Source organism: Gopherus evgoodei, chromosome 8, assembly GCF_007399415.2.
Source record: "Gopherus evgoodei ecotype Sinaloan lineage chromosome 8, rGopEvg1_v1.p, whole genome shotgun sequence".
Taxonomy (NCBI): Eukaryota; Metazoa; Chordata; order Testudines; family Testudinidae; genus Gopherus; species Gopherus evgoodei.
Window position 1 is genome coordinate 59,155,405 of NC_044329.1, and position 20,485 is coordinate 59,175,889.

The 20,485-nt window shown below is 45.2% G+C and overlaps 1 protein-coding gene across 4 annotated transcripts in view; it reads left to right on the forward strand.

Moving 5' to 3' along the window:
• The window catches only part of SWT1 (SWT1 RNA endoribonuclease homolog), a 105,845-nt gene extending 85,464 nt beyond the window's left edge, over nt 1–20,381 (forward strand). For all 4 annotated transcript variants that reach the window (XM_030572364.1, XM_030572368.1, XM_030572365.1 and 1 more), the window contains 2 exons: nt 996–1,060; nt 18,758–20,381. In XM_030572364.1, the coding sequence (XP_030428224.1) occupies nt 996–1,060; nt 18,758–18,863 (171 nt within the window). In that variant the 3' untranslated portion in view covers nt 18,864–20,381. The remainder of the gene's footprint in view (nt 1–995; nt 1,061–18,757) is intronic.
• Nucleotides 20,382–20,485: the final 104 nt, after the last annotated feature.

Here is a 20,485-nt window from a genome sequence, read left to right on the forward strand (position 1 = left end):
AATGAGTGATGCTATAGGTACATTTGTAAGCTCGTCAGGGCTACTGCCCTATCTGTATGTTTTGTACAGTTCTTAGCACAATTGGGTTTCAGTCTTGCTTGGAACCTCTAAGACCTACTAGAATATAAATAAAAACCCTCACCACAACCACATGGATCAGCAGTTACAGAAAGATGACCCCTAAACGTCAACTGTGCCTATTGTAGCTAGGTCGCTCCTATCCATTATTTGAATTTTTTTCCCTTTAAAATTGTGGACCCAAAACAGCAATCTAAGGACCCAAACAGAAAAACAAGTATGTGGCATTGGAGTGTTTTGGAATATTTATATGAAACCTGAAATTCAGAACTGTGTTTATATTGGTCATTTATTTTATTTAAAAAAAAAAATCTGCCTCTAGGAGCCACTTCAACATCCTTAAAAATCCTGTTACAAAGCACAATGTCTCTCTCCTATCCTGCTAAACCTGTAAAATAGAAAATATTGTTCTGTTGATAACAGCTCAAGGACACTATAGGACACTTGAAATAAAGGCCTAATGGCTCTATATCAGTACGGGCATTCAAAAAATATATGTACCCCGTATACAGAATATAGGCATTTTGGTTACAGGATGCATTATTTTCATGTCCATTGTATATGCTTAGTATATTTGTTTATGAATGTCAGAGCTCCAAATTCTATAAATCTTTTGCTATGGAATTGTGGGGATGATTCTTTCTGTACTAGAGTTATCTGGAAGCTGCTATAAAAATGCTATTAAATAAAACCAAGATGATACTTGCATTGTTAGCTCTAGATTGTTTTGCCCTATCATTCTGAATAGGGAATACTTGGTCCGTACTATATAGTCTGGCTTCAATTCTTTTCCCATTGTCTAGACTTGAGATCCTTCTAGTTAGGTGTGTAAACATTAGGTCCAATATATGTTATGTCACCCATGTGGTTTTCATAAGTATGTGATCCTAAATAACTCTTTTTTTCTTTCATTTTAGATAAATGCCAGCATAAAATTTACTGCTGAGGAACTCTATGAGTGTGTTTCACAGGAAGTGTATAGGTAAGTCAGTTGTTGATTACATCTACTGGATTTCCTGAAACAGTTGTAGCACTATATTTTGTTAAGCTTTATTTTATGGTACTTGGTTATTTTTTCTTAGAAAAATCTCCATTATTCCCTTACTATACAAAGTAGTTCTTAAGACTTATTGAGGGAGTTGGTCTGTTATTTGCTTCCAATTTACTGTTTTCGATCCACTGTGTTTGAGTTTTCTCAAAGGTTTTTCTACATGGTGCATTAGTCTGCACTAGAGGGGGTATATATTCCAGTTTGTGCTAGTGTGTCAGGCACTAACTGGCCCATATGGACACCACTGGCACACTCTAAATGTCTCCTAGTGCATATTAATGTAGGCCCTGGAAACTGGACACTACAGTACACCAAGTGACTTTGAGTGTGCCATCAGGGTCCATATAGGCCAGTTAGTGCATGACATGTTAGTGCACACTAGAATTTCACATATTTTAGCACAGACTAATGCACTTATAGACAAGCCCTAAGTCTGGAATAAACTCAGTCCAAAGAAGTAGGTTCTTAGAAATAAACACACTTAGTATAGAAGCTTTTGTTTGTTCTGTTTTTAAAATTAAATTGAAAAAAAGAGGTTGAATTGTACAAACATTTGGGGATAAAGGTCTAAAGCTTTACCTTCAGTTTAGCTAGTGTGTGGGGGGGGGGGAAGGGGTGTTATCAAAGCTGTCAGAAAAGGGTAACTTACAACTATTTGGTGGCTCAAACTAAAACAATCACTTTTTTTCTACAAAAACGTTAATTAAAAGGCTTGTGATACAGAGCTTTTGATTTTATTTTAAATACCATAATTGAAAATACATTCTAACTTTTAAGGTTGTAAAAGGCTGATAGGGATTTCTTGGATGCTTCCATTATAAACTGGAACTAGAGGCAATTAACAGTAATAAAAAAATAAGATGGCTTCCACCAAACATGCATAACATGTTTGCAATACATTGTCCTGCTCAGCTAAAACCTTTCCAAACTCTTAGTCTGTATATATGTGTATGGTGATTAGTGATTCAGGATGTACTAAATTTTTATGACTGTCCTATCAACAAGCTGACTCTAGTGTTAGAGAAAATATTTTGCAGTGTTGGGAAGGGGTTCAACTTGGAGTTCAGTAGAGATGGAATATTTTGGATGATCCATTGGCTTTTGGTGGCACTAACCACTCAGGCAGTTTTCAGCAGTAATTATGGAGCAGATTGTAGTTTAAATAAATTAACTTTGGAATAAAATCCACAGTACAGCCTGCTGTACTGTGTTAATACAGCGTGAAGATAATTATAACCTGAGGAATTTCTCAGTATTTAAAACTTGCCTCAACAAGCTCCAAAATTCTTTTATTTTCTGGAGGATCCCAAAATTAAATGGACCCTTTCTGGAATTCTGCTAATTCTGGCTTCTTGACACTAGGTCACAGCTATTTGATTAGGATGAACCATTGAGAAGCTTGTCAAACAGGCTGCTCTGTATCAGAACTTTGTTTTCTATAATGAGCTACATGTCTTCACATTGCCCCTTGGTGATGCTTATGTTGCATACAAGTAGCCTCCTTTGGGAACATTTCAAGCAAACTAGTTAGATAGTAGATCTTACATCTGCAAATTCAAGTTACTGGTAATGTTTCCAACTTCTATCTTTAATTGCGCTTCCTCTTTTATTATAGCAGTGAAGTTATTTTGTAGTACAGACATGAAATAAAACATGATCCTGTCCAATGAAATAAAAATAATAAATGCTGGTCTGAAAGCCCTCTTCATAAATATGGAAGCACAATAAGCCAAAGGAGAGGAAGAAGAATCCTTTATTTTTGAGGCAGGTGGATTATGTGGATGTTGGTAGAGACTGAATAGCCAAGGTATTGAGACTTGTAGTTGAAGTGGGATTAAGATCTTTCTTTGATTAATTTAATCTACAGATTAACACCTCGGAAGGTAGCTGAACTTTCTATGATTTTTGTGACAAATATTTGTCAGCTTTTGAAGAGAAAACATATTTTAAAATGATTCCATTTTGAAATTTGTTCCTGAAGTGTTTGACCGTTTTGGCGGAGGAGAGAGGGACTCCCTGTAACTAAACAACCACATCTTTCCATCTCTCACTACTGTAGCATCTCATATGTTGTAGTATCCTTATTGTGGGAGCACCTAGAGGTGGTGATCAGGGATTGAGATCCCATTCTGCTAGGTGTGCATGTGATATTTCCCTACCCTACAGTAAAAAGGACTTTTTTTTTCCCCTAAAGAGTAATAGGACAAATTAAACTGTCACACAGTTTAAATGAGAAAGAGGTTATGATGAATTACAAGAACAGTTGTCTGTCTTACAGCTGCAAAAGCCGGCAGGACTACTCAGATCCATCAGCTACTTTAGACTGTGCTGCACCTGCACAGGGTGACTGGCAGCTTCCCCTCCTCATGTAGCTCTACAGCTCACCTCTGCCTTAATATCCCATTCATGACCCCCTGTCCCACTAGCACCAACCTCCTAGTGACCTTCAAAAGTTTGCTTGTTGGAGTTCCAGTCTTACTGAACACATCATGATTTGTCTGATCAGAGCTTCTCTGGAACTTGGGATGTTAATCGGAGAAACTACTTCAGGGCTTTTCTTGTCAAGGGCTCTTGTCTACATATTTTCTCTTCTCATCTTCCACTCCTTGTCCTCTGTGTTAGAGGCTGGGATATGAGGATAAAGGAGACTGATGGGAAAGGGGTATATACCTAGTTCTACTATTTGGGCAGCTTTTCTAACACATTCCCCTTGATCATCATTGAATGCATCAAGGTCAGAGGGCTGGAGAAAGCAGGAAAGCCAAGGGCTGAGAAGCAGTGCTCCCTGCTGTCTGATCAGCCTCTCTCCCAGTACAGTTTCTTGTCTGTCTGACCAAGTAAAGCTGGCTGGTGGAGTCGGGACCTGATAAACCATCCATAGTTAATCATAGTAGAGCTCCCTATCTGGTGAACTGTGGAAAGTGTATCATACAGAGAAGCTGTCTCAGTAGAAGAGTGCAGCTTGTCAGGGAATTTGTCTGAAAGCTCCACCTCTTCCTGCCCTTTTCCCATTTTTCAGTCTGGAATATGTACCTTGAGGGCAATAGCATTGTTGGACTGCAAGTGTGTGTGGTAGAGAGGGTAGTATTGTGCAGTTGTGATGGTAGCTAATATTTGGAGAAGGGTATGGTATTGTATTGGGTGTTAATTTAGCATATCTTATTAGAGTTTTCAGTGTTGAGAGGAGATACTGTTTTTGTGAGGGGGGTATATGGATTGACTAATTGACAATTTGGCGCAAACCCCAAGGAGGGAGGAAAAATTATTATTACATTAAAATTATTCGGCCCATGAGTCTTTGGCCTGTCTAGACTAAGAGAATGTTAGCTTGTGGAGTATAGGCTTGACCACGACAATGGGGCTGGCAGTTCTTAAGATGTAATATTAAAGGCACAACAGCAAGCTATTCTGACACAGAGGTAAGATAAGAATAGCCCCAGGAGGCCAACGTGGCTGTGCAAGTTGCTTTTTAGCTATCTAAAAACCAAAAGGGATACATACAAGGAAATGGAAAGAGGGGCATGTCACAAAGGAAGTATACATGGGAATAACATGCATGTGTAGGGACAAAATCAGGAAAGCTAAGATAAAGAATGAGTTACAGCTGGCAGCAAATGTTAGAGACAAGAATAAGCAGTTCTTCAAATACGTCAGCCAAAAAAGAAATATCAAGGATGGTCTGGGTCCATTGCTCAATGGATAAGGTGAATTGGTAACTGAGGATGATAAGAAGGCGGAGTTGCTCAATGCCTATTTTGGTTCAGTCTTCGCTTGTTGTCCAGTCACATGTTGTTGGTTTTTTGTGAGAAGTTACCATAGACAATAAAGGGGAAGGGATGCAGATAGGGATAACTAAAGAACACATCAGAGATTTTCTGACCAATTTGAATGGGGCTTGATGCTGTTCACCTGAGGTTATGGAAGGAATTAGCTGAAGAAATCGTGGAGCCACTGGCAATATTATTTACAAACTCATGCATGACAGGAGAGGCAAAGACGCTTCCGAGTCAGGAATGGTGATCTTTAACCAGTACACTCAGAGCCTATTTTCAGTATCTTTTGTGCATCTCCTCTGTCCTGTCCCCTTTTTTCACAAGTAGAAAAGGGATGTATTTGAGCTTCCTGACAGCAGCAGCAGCCGTGTTCTGAGCTGTGGTGACAAAACAACATGCTATAAAAATGCTAATGCTATCAGGCTCCCTCATGCAATAAGATGTAGAAACAATCCCTGTTGGCCTGTTGAGAATTGGATATAACTACTATAAATCAATAGTCCCAGATGGAACTGATATCCTCTTGCACTACTTCTTTGTTAGTGTAAGAGAGCCTGGATGTTAAATCTTGCCTTTCATGTTCATCTTGTCTAGCTGCTAATCAATTGGCACTACAATATCTTAGGCAGAATTTTAATTAAGTCGGAAGGAAATTAAATATTTATGTTTTGAGCTGCAGATATTTTCCTGAGCTTGTTTCTAAGGAATATCTCATTAGACTGTTGTCAAAATCATTCTAATTGCTTTTGAAGTTCATAATTTGTATTGGTATTGTTCACTAGTTAACTTTGTAAATAGACCTGCCCCATATCATTACTATGTTGTGTTACTGGCTAGATAAGTGGAGGAAAATGTCTATAGGGCTTTCTGCACTTACAGCATCTTGCTGAGTACTACACTGTATCCCTCCCCCCGCTCCCCCCTGGTTTATAAATAGCAATGAAGACAGTGGCGCACTGCTTAGGTGAACAAAGACCTGCCAGAACTTTAGTGTGTGTGTGTTAGTTAATGCCCAGGCCATTCCTCCAACATCTACCCTGCTATTTTTAGCAGTGTAGCATCCTGCTGCAGTGAAAGGCTCCAGCAGCAGGGAAAGGCACTGGTGAGACAAGGCAGCCCGGAAAAGGTCTGGCAGCACCCTGCTACTGGAGCCTTTCTGTGCTTCAGTGAAATTCTCCTGCAGATCTCCACTGCCAGAGCCTTTCCCTGCTGAAGAAGTCATTCATTACCACGTGTAGCTATGTATTGAAGTGTGGATATAGCCACAGTGGAAAGTACGCATGGAGCTACACTTACATTACCTGACACCACAAGTATATAGAAGGGTAGAGACATAACCAGGCAGTTTCTAAGGGTATGCGGGTAGTATTCGATGTATCAGGGATCAATTTATTGTGTCTTGTCTGGATGCGATAAATCGATCCGCTAATCGACACCCATACTCCACCTCGGTAGGAGGAGTAAGTGGAGTCAACGGGGGGGGAGCCGCGGCAGTCAACTCACCGCTGTGAGGGCAGCCAGGTAAGTCGAACTAAGATACTTCAACTTCAGCTACGTGAATAGCGTATCTTAGTTCAAATGCCCCCCCCCACCCCCACTAGTGTAGCCCAGGCATTATAACAATTGTGTTGCAAGTGGGTTGAAACACAACTGTAGTTGGTACTTAAAATGTCTTCATGCATTATGCTGTCACTGCTGTAAATTATTCCCAAAAGCCGTGTCATGCATTTGAATGATTTAGCTTTCATGAGTGGGATTTTCCTTTCCCCTAGTCCTTGGGCAGATGACCAAAGTTATTTTATTCGTTAGAAAAAAAACTATAAAGTAAGAATGCATGGATTTCAGGTATGGGAACACTTTTTTTTTTGCTTCAATTTGCTGGATTGTTAAAATAAAATTCTAACCTATTATGTGATCAATAAAGCAGAAAAAAAAATAACAGAAAACCTAGCCAGTGGCTGTACTGACATATAATAATCACCCTGTTGAAGAGAAATAATGTGTATGTAAACTATGCAGCACCTGGTTTGAAGTGTTATTTAAGGGAACAGACCTGTAGTGTGCTCATGTGAGTAAACTGTTTAATGTCCCTAAGTCCTGTGTCATAAAATATTATAGTGAATCCATTTTCAAATGTTTCTTGGTTTAAAAAAAAAATGTTCAAAATGGCTTGGGGGGGGCGGGCAAAGAAATTATTGAAATTGCATTTAACTAGCTTTAGATCCTTAATGTTAAGATTGTTATTGCCTAACAAAACTCTAAATGCAAAATAAGTATAGTTGCAGATACAAGAAAAATGCCCCCTTGCCTAGAGCAAATAACTAAATTTCTATTAAATAATTTAGTCCTTCTGGTCTTACATCTGCAGCTGACTCAATTACTGTTTCCTCTGGCTGCATGAAAGCATTTAATTTAAACTTGCAGCTCAAAGTAAAGGCTTGATCCTACAACTCTTTCTTGCATTAGTAGTCATTACTTGTGCAAATTGTCCTATTTTAGTGGTTCTCAAACTTTTGTACGGGTGACTCCTTTCACATAGCAATCCTCTGCATGCGACCCCTCCCCCTTATAAAGTCAAAACACTTTTTTTATATATTTAACACCATTAGAAATGCTTAAGGCAAAGCGGGTTTGGGGTGGAGGCTGACAGCTCATGACCCTCTGAGGAGTCCCAACCCCCAGTTTGAAAACCCCTGTCCTTTTTAGTTCCAGGCACACACTGATTCCAGTGAGTGTGACTGCTCATGTGAAGAAAGGTCACAGGACCAGGCTCTGTGCTCAATATCTGTGAGCCTAGGTGATCTTGACAGAGTTAGCCAAAAAATGTTTTCCCCTCACAACACCCACCACTCATTAAAAAGCACAAGCAAGCATCAGCAATGTGGGTTGTGTTGGAGGAAACTTGTGCTGTAACTTTGTAGCTACAAAGTGGACAAAGTAAACTGGTGTGATACCACTGCTTAATTTAAAACTTGCTGTGAATGAAGCAGTTTAACAGAGAAAGAGCCAAAGGACCTAAAGGATCTGTCTCTTACTCTTTACCTAGGCAAATGCCCACTGTATTAACTTAAACCTACTGTAATATTTGCATAGGATTTGCCTCATTTTTCCCTAAATGAATATTTATAACCTGTGTTTTAAAAGGGCTGAGATTAATGATCTCCAGTGTTTTTACATTGCTGCCTTGCACACAAAATGCTTAATGCAAGCAGATGGGTATTTTTGGTACTTGGCAAAGCCAGCATGCTCTGTTAATGCTTCCTGCTCTTACAATGAAGTAGGGGAAAGTCCAGAGTCACTGGCATTTTCAGAACAGCGGTCAGGTGTAGATGTAAAATGGAAAAAAAGACGGTTACTCACCTTTGTAACTGTTGTTCTTCGAGATGTGTTGCTCACATCCATTCCAGTTAGGTGTGCGCGCCGCGCGTGCACGTTCGTCGGAAACTTTTTACCCCAGCAACTCCAGTGGGCCGGCAGGTCGCCCCCTGGAGTGGCGCCGCCATGGCGCCCAATATATATCCCTGCCGGCCCGCCTGCTCCTCAGTTCCTTCTTGCCGGCTACTCCGACAGTGGGGAAGGAGGGCGGGTGTGGAATGGATGTGAGCAACACATCTCGAAGAACAACAGTTACAAAGGTGAGTAACCGTCTTTTCTTCTTCGAGTGATTGCTCACATCCATTCCAGTTAGGTGACTCCCAAGCCATACCTAGGCGGTGGGGTCGGAGTGAGAAGTCGCGGCATGGAGCACTGCAGTTCCGAAGGCCGCATCCTCTCTCGACTGCTGGACCAGGGCGTAGTGGGAAGCAAAGGTGTGGACCGATGACCAGGTCGCTGCCCGACAGATTTCCTGGATGGGCACACGGGCCAGGAAAGCCAGCGACGACGCCTGCGCCCTGGTAGAATGCGCAGTCACACGGCCCGTAGGGACATGGGCCAAGTCATAACAGGTCCTGATACAGGACGTAACCCACGAGGATAACCTCTGGGAGGAGATAGGAAGCCCTTTCATACGGTCCGCTACCGCCACGAAAAGCTGGGGGGATTTGCGGAAGGGTTTGGTCCTCTCTATGTAGAACGCGAGAGCTCTACGGACATCCAGCGAGTGGAGCTGCTGCTCCCTGCCTGAGGAGTGAGGTTTTGGGAAAAAAACCGGGAGGAAAATCTCTTGGTTGACGTGGAAGGCTGAGACCACCTTGGGTAGAAAGGCAGGGTGTGGTCTAAGCTGCACCTTGTCTTTGTGGAAGACCGTGTATGGGGGGTCCACCACAAGGGCTCGGAGTTCCGACACCCGTCTAGCTGAGGTGATAGCTACTAGAAAGGCAGCCTTCCAAGAGAGGTAAAGCAGGGAGCAAGTAGCTAACGGCTCAAAGGGGGGCCCCATGAGCCGGGACAACACCAGGTTAAGATCCCAGGTTGGAGCAGGGGGACGGACGTTAGGGAATAACCGTTCCAGCCCCTTAAGGAATCTCGACACCGTCGGGTGAGAAAAAACGGAGCGACCGTCCGCACCCGGGTGAAAGGTGGAGATAGCTGCCAGATGGACTCGCAACGACGATAAGGCCAGACCATGTTCTTTGAGGGACCAAACATAATCTAAGATTTCGGATACCGAAACTTCCATAGGGCGGAGATTTCTCTCTACGCACCAACAGGAGAAGCGTTTCCATTTTGCCGAATATGTGGCTCTTGTGGATGGTTTCCTGCTGCTCAAGAGCACCTCTCTCACAGGCGTGGAGCAGCGCAGCTCGGAACCAGTTAGCCACGCAGGAGCCACGCCGCTAGGTGCAGCGACTGCAGGTCTGGGTGACAGAGGGACCCGTGGTCCTGGGTAATCAGGTCCGGATGAAGGGGCAGGGGAACTGGGTCGGCTACGGCCAAGTCTAGCAGCATGGTGTACCAGTGCTGTCTGGGCCATGCCGGGGCCACCATGATCACACGAGCCCTGTCTCTGCGCACCTTCAGGAGGACCTTGTGAACCAGAGGGAACGGAGGAAACGCATAGTACAGGTGGGTCGACCACTGGATGAGGAAGGCATCCGCTATCGACCCCGGCTCCCTGCCCTGAAAGGAGCAGAACGCTTGGCACTTCCTGTTCCCCTTGGACGCAAAGAGGTCCACCCGGGGATAACCCCACCTCCGGAAAATGGAGAGAGCGACGTCCGGTCGAAGGGACCACTCGTGTGACAGGAAGGATCTGCTCAATCGATCCGCCAGCGTGTTCCGTACTCCGGGAAGGAAGGAAGCCCTGAGGTGAATGGAGTGGGCTACGCAAAAGTCCCAGAGTCGTATCGCCTCGAGGCACAGGGAGGAGGACCTGGTGCCGCCCTGCTTGTTGATATAATACATGGTCGTCGTGTTGTCCGTGAACACGGCTACACAACGACCCTGAAGCTGATGACAAAACGTTTGGCAAGCAAGGCGGACCGCTCTCAACTCCCTCATGTTGATATGTAGCCCCACCTCCTCCTGGGACCATAGGCCCTGCGTCCGCAGGGTCCCTAGGTGGGCCCCCCAGCCTAGATCTGAGGCATCCGTTGTCAGGGATACCGAGGGCTGAGACGGGTGAAAGGGAAGACCCGCACACAATACGGATTGGTCCACCCACCAGCCGAGGGAATCTAAGACCTTCTGGGGGACTGTGATTAACATGTCTAGCGGTTGCCTTGGTCTGTAATGACTGATAAGCCACAGCTGGAGAGGCCTCATGCGGAGCCGAGCGTAGTCGGTCACAAAAGTGCACGCCGCCATGTGGCCTAACAGGGTTAGACATGTCCTCACTGACGTCAACGGGGCTGACCGCAAGCGTTGAACGATCGCCGCCATGGTCTGGAACCGCTGCAGAGGCAGCGAGGCCCTGCCCACAGTGGCGTCCAGGACGGCCCCGATAAATTCCACCTTCTGAGTGGGCCTCAGGGTGGACTTGTCTGTGTTTATCAAGAGGCCCAGACTCGCAAACATGCCGGTGATCACGCGGACATGGCTGTACACCTGCTGTTCCGACGTGCCCCGAATCAACCAATCGTCCAGATAAGGGAACACGTGGACACGGTTGCGCCGAAGATGCGCCACGACAACTGCCATGCATTTTGTAAACACCCTCGGGGCCGTGGACAGGCCAAACGGGAGGACCGCAAATTGATAATGACGAGCCCCCACAACGAAGCGGAGGAAGCGTCTGTGGCGTGGCCAAATGGCAACGTGGAAATACGCGTCCTGCATGTCGAGGGCGGCGTACCAGTCTCCCGGATCCAGGGATGGAATAATGGTCCCCAGGGATACCATGCGGAACTTCAACTTCACGAGGTATTTGTTGAGTTCTCGCAGGTCGAGGATAGGCCTGAGGCCCCCCTTGGCCTTGGGGATCAGAAAATAGCGGGAATAAAACCCCTTGCCTTTCTCGTTTTCGGGAACCGCCTCTATAGCTCCTTGCTGAGGAGCGTCCGCACCTCCTGCCGAAGGAATTGCTCGTGAGAGGGGTCCCTGAAGAGGGACGAGGAAGGAGGGCGGGAAGGAGGGAACGAAACAAACTGCAGGCGGTACCCCGTCTGCACCACGCTCAAGACCCAGCGGTCCGATGTTATTTGGGACCACGCCGGGAGGAAAAACGAAAGGCGGTTGGAAAACGGAGGGGAAGGATCCGTAGGGGAAACTGTTACTGCGCCCTCGAGCGCACCTTCAAAATGAAGGCTTAGGACCAGGCGGGGGTTTTGAGGAGCCTTGGTTCTGCCCCCCTTGGTTCCCCGACTGCCTGCGCCTCCCGTTCCTGCCGCGGCGCCTGTAAGGGTCCTGCCGCTGGCGGAACTGGGAAAACGGCCGACGGTGCTGCTGTTGCTGCGGCCTAAAGGGTCTACGCTGTGTCACGGGGGTGTGCATCCCGAGGGACCGCGCAATGACCCGGTTGTCCTTTAAACTCTTAAGTCTGGGGTCTGTCTTATTGGAAAACAGGCCCTGGCCTTCGAAAGGAAGGTCCTGTATCGTGTGCTGGAGCTCTGGCGGAAGGCCGGAAACCTGCAGCCAGGAGATGCGACGCATCGTAACTCCTGACGCGAGGGTACGGGCAGCCGAGTCCGCAGCGTCCAAGGAGGCTTGCAAGGCCCTGCGCGCGACCTTCTTGCCTTCGTCCAAGATGGCCGTGAACTCTTGGCGAGCATCCTGTGGCAGCAGCTCCTTAAATTTGTCCACTGCCACCCAGGAGTTAAAGGCGTATCTGCTCAGCAGGGCCTGTTGGTTAGAGACCCTGAGCTGCAGCGCTCCAGCCGAATACACCTTACGGCCAAGGAGGTCCATCCGCCTGGCTTCTCTGGATTTGGGGGCCGGAGCCTCCTGGCCGTGACGCTCCCTATCGTTCACCGATTGCACTACCAGTGAACCGGGAGTCGGGTGAACATGTAAATATTCGTACCCCTTAGAAGGGGCCATGTACTTCCTCTCGACTCCTTTCGCTGTCGGAGGGATGGAGGCCGGGGACTGCCAGATAGTATTGGCATTGGCCTGAATGGTCCGTATAAACGGCAGGGCGACCCTGGTGGGAGCATCGGAAGAGAGGATGGTAACAATTGGGTCCTCTATCTCCGAGACCTCCTCTGCCTGCAGACTCAGGTTTTGAGCCAATCGCCTGAGGAGGTCCTGGTGCGCCCTGAGATCCAGCGGGGGGGGACTGTTGGAGGAGGTACCCGCCACCGCCTCATCCGGGGAGGAGGATGATGAGACCCCAGGCACAATAGTGTCCAACTGAGGGTCTTCCTCAGCCCTCGCCTCTGTCTCCGGAGCCGCAGCGGAGTCCTGCTGTTTGGACCCTTCGTCCCCTTCCGGGGAGGGAGGGGGGCGAGACAAAGAGGCTTCAGGGGCCCTACGCTCCGCAGTCGCCGGCCTAGCAGGGAGCTGCTGGGGGCCCTGGGCCTGATGGTACGCCCAGGGTGTCCAGAATCCCCACTGTGGGGGGCCTTGGTCCTGCAGCGGCGGATCAGCAAACAGCGCCGCCTGCCGGTCGGTGCCCAGCGCATAGCCGCTGTCCGTCTGGGAGGACACGGACGGCTGCCTGGAGGGCCACGGCGGGGCCGACCCTGGATGGTACGGGTCTGCGCGGGCCGGCACGGAGGATCGTCTCGGTGCCGGGGACCGGTGCCGGGAGTCATAACGGTGCCGGGACCGGGACCGGGATCTGTCACGGTGCCGGGCGCTGCTTCGGGACCGGGATCTGTCACGGTGCCGGGCGCCGCTTCGGTGCCGGGACCTACTACCAGCTCGGTGCCGGGAGATCGACCGGGACCGGGACCTGCCACCAGCTCGGTGCCGGGAGGTCGAGCGAGATCGGGACCGGGACCTGCCACCAGCTCGGTGCCGGGAGGTCGACCGGTGCGGCGAGTAGCGTCGGGACCTGCTCCTGGAGTCGCGGTGCCGGTGTCGACTGGAGCCTGACCGCGACCGTCTCGATGCCGACCGGTGCCGCGAGTGCGACCGGTACCGCTGAGGGGAGCGGTGCCGGGACTGCGAGCGGCGTCGGGATCTGGAGCGCCCAAGACGTCGGGGCCTGGATGGCGAACGACTGTCCGTGGGCGGTGCCGACATCATGGGCTTGCCTCTGGACGTGACCCGCACCGGAGGAACCGGGGGTGGCAGCCGAGTAGGCTCCGTCAGGGCAATAAGGTCCCGAGCCGAGGCGAAGGTCTCCGGTGTGGATGGGACCATTATCTCAACCCCAGATCTCATGGGGGAGCTCGGCGGCACCGGACTCAACAGACCCGCCGGGCCCGGAGTCAACGGTGCTGACGGTGCCGGCGGCGCCGCGGCCGATGTCGAGGCCGGGCGTTCAAGCCGGGTCTGCCTGGCCGGAGTATTAGACTTCGACGGCCTAGGCACTGATTCCGGTGCCGGAGAAGGTCGGTGCCGAGGAGTCTTCTCGGTGCCGGAGCGATCCGGTGCCGGTGCCGAAACCACGGTCTGCGAAGTCGACGGGTCAAGTGCCGCCTCCATTAGGAGAGTTCGGAGCCTCTGATCCCTCTCCTTTTTTGTCCTCGGCTTAAAAGCCTTACAGATGCGGCACTTGTCAGATCTGTGCGATTCCCCGAGGCACTTCAGGCACGCTTCGTGGGGATCGCTGGTAGGCATGGGCTTCTTGCAGGCCGCACACTGCTTGAAGCCTGGCGAAACAGGCATGAGCCTGGCGCCCGGTGCCGGGAAGGGCTAAGCCCCCGGCAAGAAACTACTTAACAGCTATTTACTAAACTATCTACTTAACAATACTAATTAACAACTATATAGAACTAGAGATAAGCGATAAACAAGCGATAGAAACTAGGAGAGCTAGGGACGTGGAGGACAGCTATGCCGCGCTCCACAGTTCCAACGACCGACACGGCGGTAAGAAGGAACTGAGGAGCGGGCGGGCCGGCAGGGATATATATTGGGCGCCATGGCGGCGCCACTCCAGGGGGCGACCTGCCGGCCCACTGGAGTTGCTAGGGTAAAAAGTTTCCGACGAACGTGCACGCGCGGCGCGCACACCTAACTGGAATGGATGTGAGCAATCACTCGAAGAAGAAGGTATATTTCTGCTACGGAGCCTTTAATGTGCAGTGGTTATGTATTGGTTATTACAGAAGTGTGTGGGAATGATTGTGTAAGTGACTGTTTACAAAACTTTTACTTCTGCTCTTCTGTCTTATCTGCTGATAAAATTGAGATTTATTATCTTGGATAATGCAGAGGTGACATAGCAGCCAAGTTTCTGCTTCTGGAATCTTTATTGTAATTATATGATATGAGGTAGAAATGTATTCTCCAGCACTGGAAAACTATACTGGGGATTTGAAAAGCAATTAGAACAGCTTGTTTTGACTGATACTTTAGCAGATTTGGGCTTTGAATGTAAAACCCATAATCACTTAAATCCGTACTCACGCAGGTAGTCCCAATTAAATCAGTCGACCTACTCATGTGATTCTTTGTCCTGGACATGGACATCATTAACAAAATATAAATGTCATTATCATTAACTTTTTCTACCAAACCATGCTTTTGCCCTTTGTACTTGGTTAATTGTTGCATGACTCTTACTGTTTCTATTTTATATCTAGTATTGTTGTTTGTTTTGTTTTATGGCTAGTAATTGGGGCCATTAGCAAGAATCTTTCACGGTAGTGATATCCAGGCTTACAGTGATTCTATGTAATCAGTCTGATGTTGGCTGTGGAATTCCATAGTTTTGGCCATGTCCAGACCTCTGGCTAGGCAGACAGCTTGTAACAATTACTTATGCAATAAATGTGTGTTAAAGGTACGTTATAATAGCTTCCTTTGCATAGTAAAGTGAAATAAAATGCATTCTTTAAAAAAACAAAAAAAGGGGGAGAGCAAAAACAACCACCCCCCCAAGATTCTCTTATGACAAAGTAATAGATGCTCGAGATATTTCGTTACTCAAGTACTGCATTGACTTAGTCCAGATACGTAAGTATTAGACAGACTGTCTCCAAAGGCTATTTGAAATGTGTATACTACCATTATTACCAAACTGATTGCTCAGTTTATAAACCAGTGAGAACTTCATCCACTGACAGCAGTGGAGCCACTTCTGGCATGACACTAAGTGACCATTATTTAAATAGCTGTGAAATATCAATTCACAAAGAGATGAAAGGAATGTATTTCTGTAGCTAGAAAAAGCCTCAGTAGCTGAGCAAAATGTTGATATAAAACCCCAACGGTTCAAATACAGATGGTGTCTTGACTGAATAGTAGGACTAGCAATAGTTTTGGACCATCTCAGCATTACTTGTGGATCTTGTGAAAGTTTGACTTTTTTGCCACTCTTTCCACTCTGCTTTTCAAAGGCATTACGTTATCTCTGTGTTAGAACCCCTTGGCATTATCAAGGACATACTGCTGAAATCCTTACTTGGGCATAATGCACACTAAATTCCTAGCAAGTGTTGCCTGGGTAGACAGTGGTATTGGGACTGTAATAGCAATTGGTGTTAGGTTTTTAATTCTGCACATGATTGTAATGGATGTAGTTAGCACTGAATCTCATATCTACAGCAAACTTCATGATAAAACTCCTCTTGTAAATTGTTTTGTCAACCTATTATTACTTAATTTTTTCCCCCAACACTATGGCAAAGCCAGGATAATAAGTCAAAATAGCTTCATGGACAACAGCCAGAGCGACTGAGACCTATTTGAAGACAGGGGTGGCAATTGAATGCTGTGTGGCAGGGCGGTTACCACAGGGATATTTATATATAATTTACATGTGGCCTTTGTATTTTAGAAGATTTATAGTAATCAATCTCTAGTTCTCTTTGTAGCCTAGTCTTTAAATTATGCATCTGCCATCTAGGTAATTGTAACTTTCTCTGCCTCTACACATTTTAAGACAAAACCTACATTAGACTTGCAAAAATTGGTTCCATTGTTGTCTGAGCATTGACGTTCCCAATTAGAAAGCATCAAGTAATTCATAAGGAATGCTATTCAAGAAATATTTCTGTTCACATATTCTGTTGAGAAGTTACAAACTGTTCAAAATTATTTGCTGAGTTACTACTTCAAACAATGCTTGGTCTGTAACTCAGTTGTGGCAGTTTACCAGTATATAAGCTGTTGTGACTGGACACAAAGGACCTATAATGTGCTCCTGTTCCCCAACTGGCAGAGTATCTTAGCATCCCTTGCACAGGGAAAGTTCTCACTAGCATGAATTTGAAATCAGAATCAGTAATAGCTTGTTACTATCAGCTATTTCTGTGGATATTCCTGCTGGTAAACATGTTAAGATTAATATTTTAATTTGCTTTGAGTCTTAATTTTCTTCAATAGTGCAGCAAAGTACATTTTGAATATACTATAGGGTTTTTGTTTCCATATTTACCAGCTGTAATTGTGACTTGAAGCTAAAAATAGAATTTCTACCACTTAGCAGCCAACACAAGATCAAGTTAGAAAGAAAACTTAAGACATACAGATGTCAGATCTAGCAAGTTAGCTGCCTTAGGAAAGGTTTTAGCTGTTCAACTGGTAAAGTTTAAAAGAGCATCTCTGTGGTTTTGTGAAACCTTGGGGGCAGAGGCTAGCTCAGTAAAAGCAAACTTTGTTTTACAACCACACCAAATATGTATTCAGACTCTTTAAAAAAAAATGGAAATTAGGCAATTTGGAAGGTGGCTTTATTTATTTATTCTCTAAAAATTGCTTACCTTTCTCAGAGAAGGGGGATCTACTCACAGTTTGAAAGGCTCGTGTGAATCTGCAATGGATACTAGTTTAAATTAAAACTCAGCAGTTGCCACTCTGCATACTCAGTGTGTTTTAAAATAGAAGTTACTCTGATTACTGCAGGTACCTGGCTAATGGTTAGGGTTTAATGATGCCCATTGGAACAGATCCTCAATTGCTGTAAACTGACAGAGCTCCACTGGAGTCAATGGAACATCTACAATTTACACCAGTTGACTATCTGCCCCACTGTATGTATTGCTTGTGTACTGTTAAGGAGGTATAACAGGGTCCTCTTTAATCTCCATGAGCAACAATTAAAATAATGAAAGTGAAACAAAATTTTGAACAATCAGTCCTCAGGATTCATGTTCAGAAACACAATGTAAGTCATACAGTACCTGTGCTCTGAATGAGCAGTATTAAGCCATGTCTGAACAACATAATGTAACAATTGTACTAACAGAATCCCCTGGAAGTTAAATGCCTAATTTGAGAACATACACTCCACTTCTTATTTTCTAGACTGAAGGAGAGGGCAAAATAAGGTCACAGATTTGTCTGCAGCATCAGTGCCACAGGACGGCTTCTAGCTCCAGTAGCTCTAGTGCAGTTCTCAAACTGTGGGTTGGGACCCCAAAGTGGGTTGCAATCCTTTGAATGGGGTTGCCAGGGCTTAGACTTGCTGAGGCCTGGGGATTCAGCCCTGCATGACAGGGCTCAGGTTACAGGCCCACTGCCTGGGGATGAAGCCCTTGAGCTTCAGTTTTGGCCCCCAGTAGCAGAGGGGGTCAGATTTTGGTCCCCACCCAAGGCACTGAGGCTTGGGCAGGCTCAGGATTCAGTCCCCCCTCCTGGGGCCATGACATGGTGCAATGAAGTTTTTAGAACCCCTGCTCTAGTGGATAGGCAGCTAAATTCCACTGTATGCTCTTTCGCTGCAGTTGAGCATGGGGCTATACAATGATCAACTTTCCAATTATCTCAAATGAGTTTACCAAAAAAACAGATGTTTACTGTAGGAAAACAGAAAATAGGCTCTAATTCAGGGAGGTACTGTGCGTAACTTTATGCATACAGGTAGTCTCACAGAAGTCTGAGAGTGCTCACATACATAAGCCCTTAATTTTAAATTCCTTGTGGAAATAGGGCTGTTATGAGGCAATCTTAGGAAAAACTGGAAAAAGAGAGACTAAAGGAAAAGGTGATTTTGGAATTTACATATTTTCATTCAAAAACCACTTCAGTGGAAAAAAGCTTTTAAAATAAAATCTGTAGTTTCAATTGCATATATTTGGTAAAACTTTATTCCATGTACATGACTGTCTAGGTAAACATTAATTCCATAAATATGCTGATATTAATTTTTGCTCATGCAGCTGGGAATGGGAATAGTTGGCTTAATTTGAAACTCACTAATATTACTACTTGAAAGATTAAGGCAATGTGTAGATAAAGGATGACACTTTTGGCAGATGTCAGGTATCCTCCACTCACTGTTCAGAAAGATTGGGTGCACAGCCTCTCTGAAAATACTGTTACATCTAAAAATTAAAACATTTTAAATATAAAAAGTAGGCATTTTATAAATTGACTGCCGACAGGTTGGTTTAACATACATCTTTTCTTTTCCTTCTAGAGAGAGATTAACAGTTGGATGTTGCCAACTGGCACAGCTGGAATACACTATTACACAATGCAATGCATCTGTCCATATGGAGGCCAAAAATAGGGGCTGGTTATGATACTACAATCAACTTCAGGTTTTGATCTACACTGTTCTCCCTTGAGCTTCCCCTGCCTTAAACTGTACTCATTTTTTAAAAATAAAATGGGGAACTTTGTCAGGAGAGCAACCACAATCTAGTCCAGTTTTTCTCAGTGCTGTTTAATTTACACTTGAATCTACTTCCTGAATTATTTTTTTTTCCCATTCAGCTAGCAACAGGAGTCCACCAGCAGCATTATTTGTTGGCATTTGCATAATCTCTGGAAGACTAGATATAAACACAATTCTAGATGTTGTTACTAGGATACTTAACATAATCATCAATTTAAAAGTGGTCCAAACAGAAGTGCAAAAAATAAATAGCCAGTGTTTTTTGTATAGTATAGAAGACCATGCTGTAAACACCTCCCTTCTGTCACAACCAAAAAGCAAGATAACTAAGTGTGATGTAAAACTTAGACAAAATCTACGAAAGCTATTGTTTTCAAACACCTTAAATTCAAGCCAGAGGAGGACTTTTTGGTCTGCCTAAAAGATGACAGGCGAAGAGAGGGAAAACCAGGTTTCACCAATTTAGAAAGTTTAAAAGTTGTCCTGCCCTCCTCCAGTTCAGTGATCAAGTTAACCCTTTCCTGTATGTACTAGTCTGAGTGGTACTGAGAATTTCCTGTCCTTAAGCAAAGATGGTGCAGGTGAGACCTTAATGTTTCTTATAAGGTATATGAGTTAAACAGCTACTAACAAGTAAAACTGCCTAAAAATTGCTTCATCTCTAAATTATCTGGTTTTATTTACCCATACGTGATTAGTAATTGTTTGTCCTGTCCCTTACAGTAGAAATTTGGGTGGTTTTACCTAGAAGTCATCTTTAAAAAAAAAACAACAAAAACCCAAAATACACCTACCGTTTCAACCTACCTTTATATATAAAGGAACTTCTTTTCTAGTGCAGGGCACTGTCAAATGATTTCCCTTGCTGCTGTTCAAGTTGCACACTTTCTGTTGGGATGTAATTATAACTTGTTTCCTAAAACTGAGTTCACAGCTATTCACAATACTTCTGACCTTTAACACTACCTATTTGCTTGTACACAGACCAGAGACACTGGTAACACTGTGTCATTGATTTTTTTTAATATATTTTGACTCTTTGTAAAAGCTTTATTAGAAGTGTAACTAATTGAAGTTTAATTCCTTAATAAATTGTGCTATTTTGCACAGTTGTATCTTTACTGTGTAGATGCAAATGTGTCTACTCACTTATTATAGAAAAGAGCAGGATGAGATTTTATTCAAGTCTTGATAAAGTTTGGCAAGCAAATTCTACCACACCTGTGGGGGAAAGGGATATTTCTTTTGTTCATGTTCTTCTATGCCATTCTATGTACTGAATTTCCAAATGTCTCAGAAGCTGGTACAGTACAGGCTCTCTGTTGTGGAAAAAGAATTTTCTTTAAAATACCTTGCTGTCCCATTCTGAGTATTCTAATATGTACCTAAGATGCTTGGTAAAAAGAAAAGGGGGAAAAAAAAAGCTTGTTCATGACATGCTGTTGTCCTCAAACACTCTGACAACTTCATTCTTCAAGGCAGCAGTAAAACTTGGTGACTTGTCAGGAATGCATCACAGTATATGTA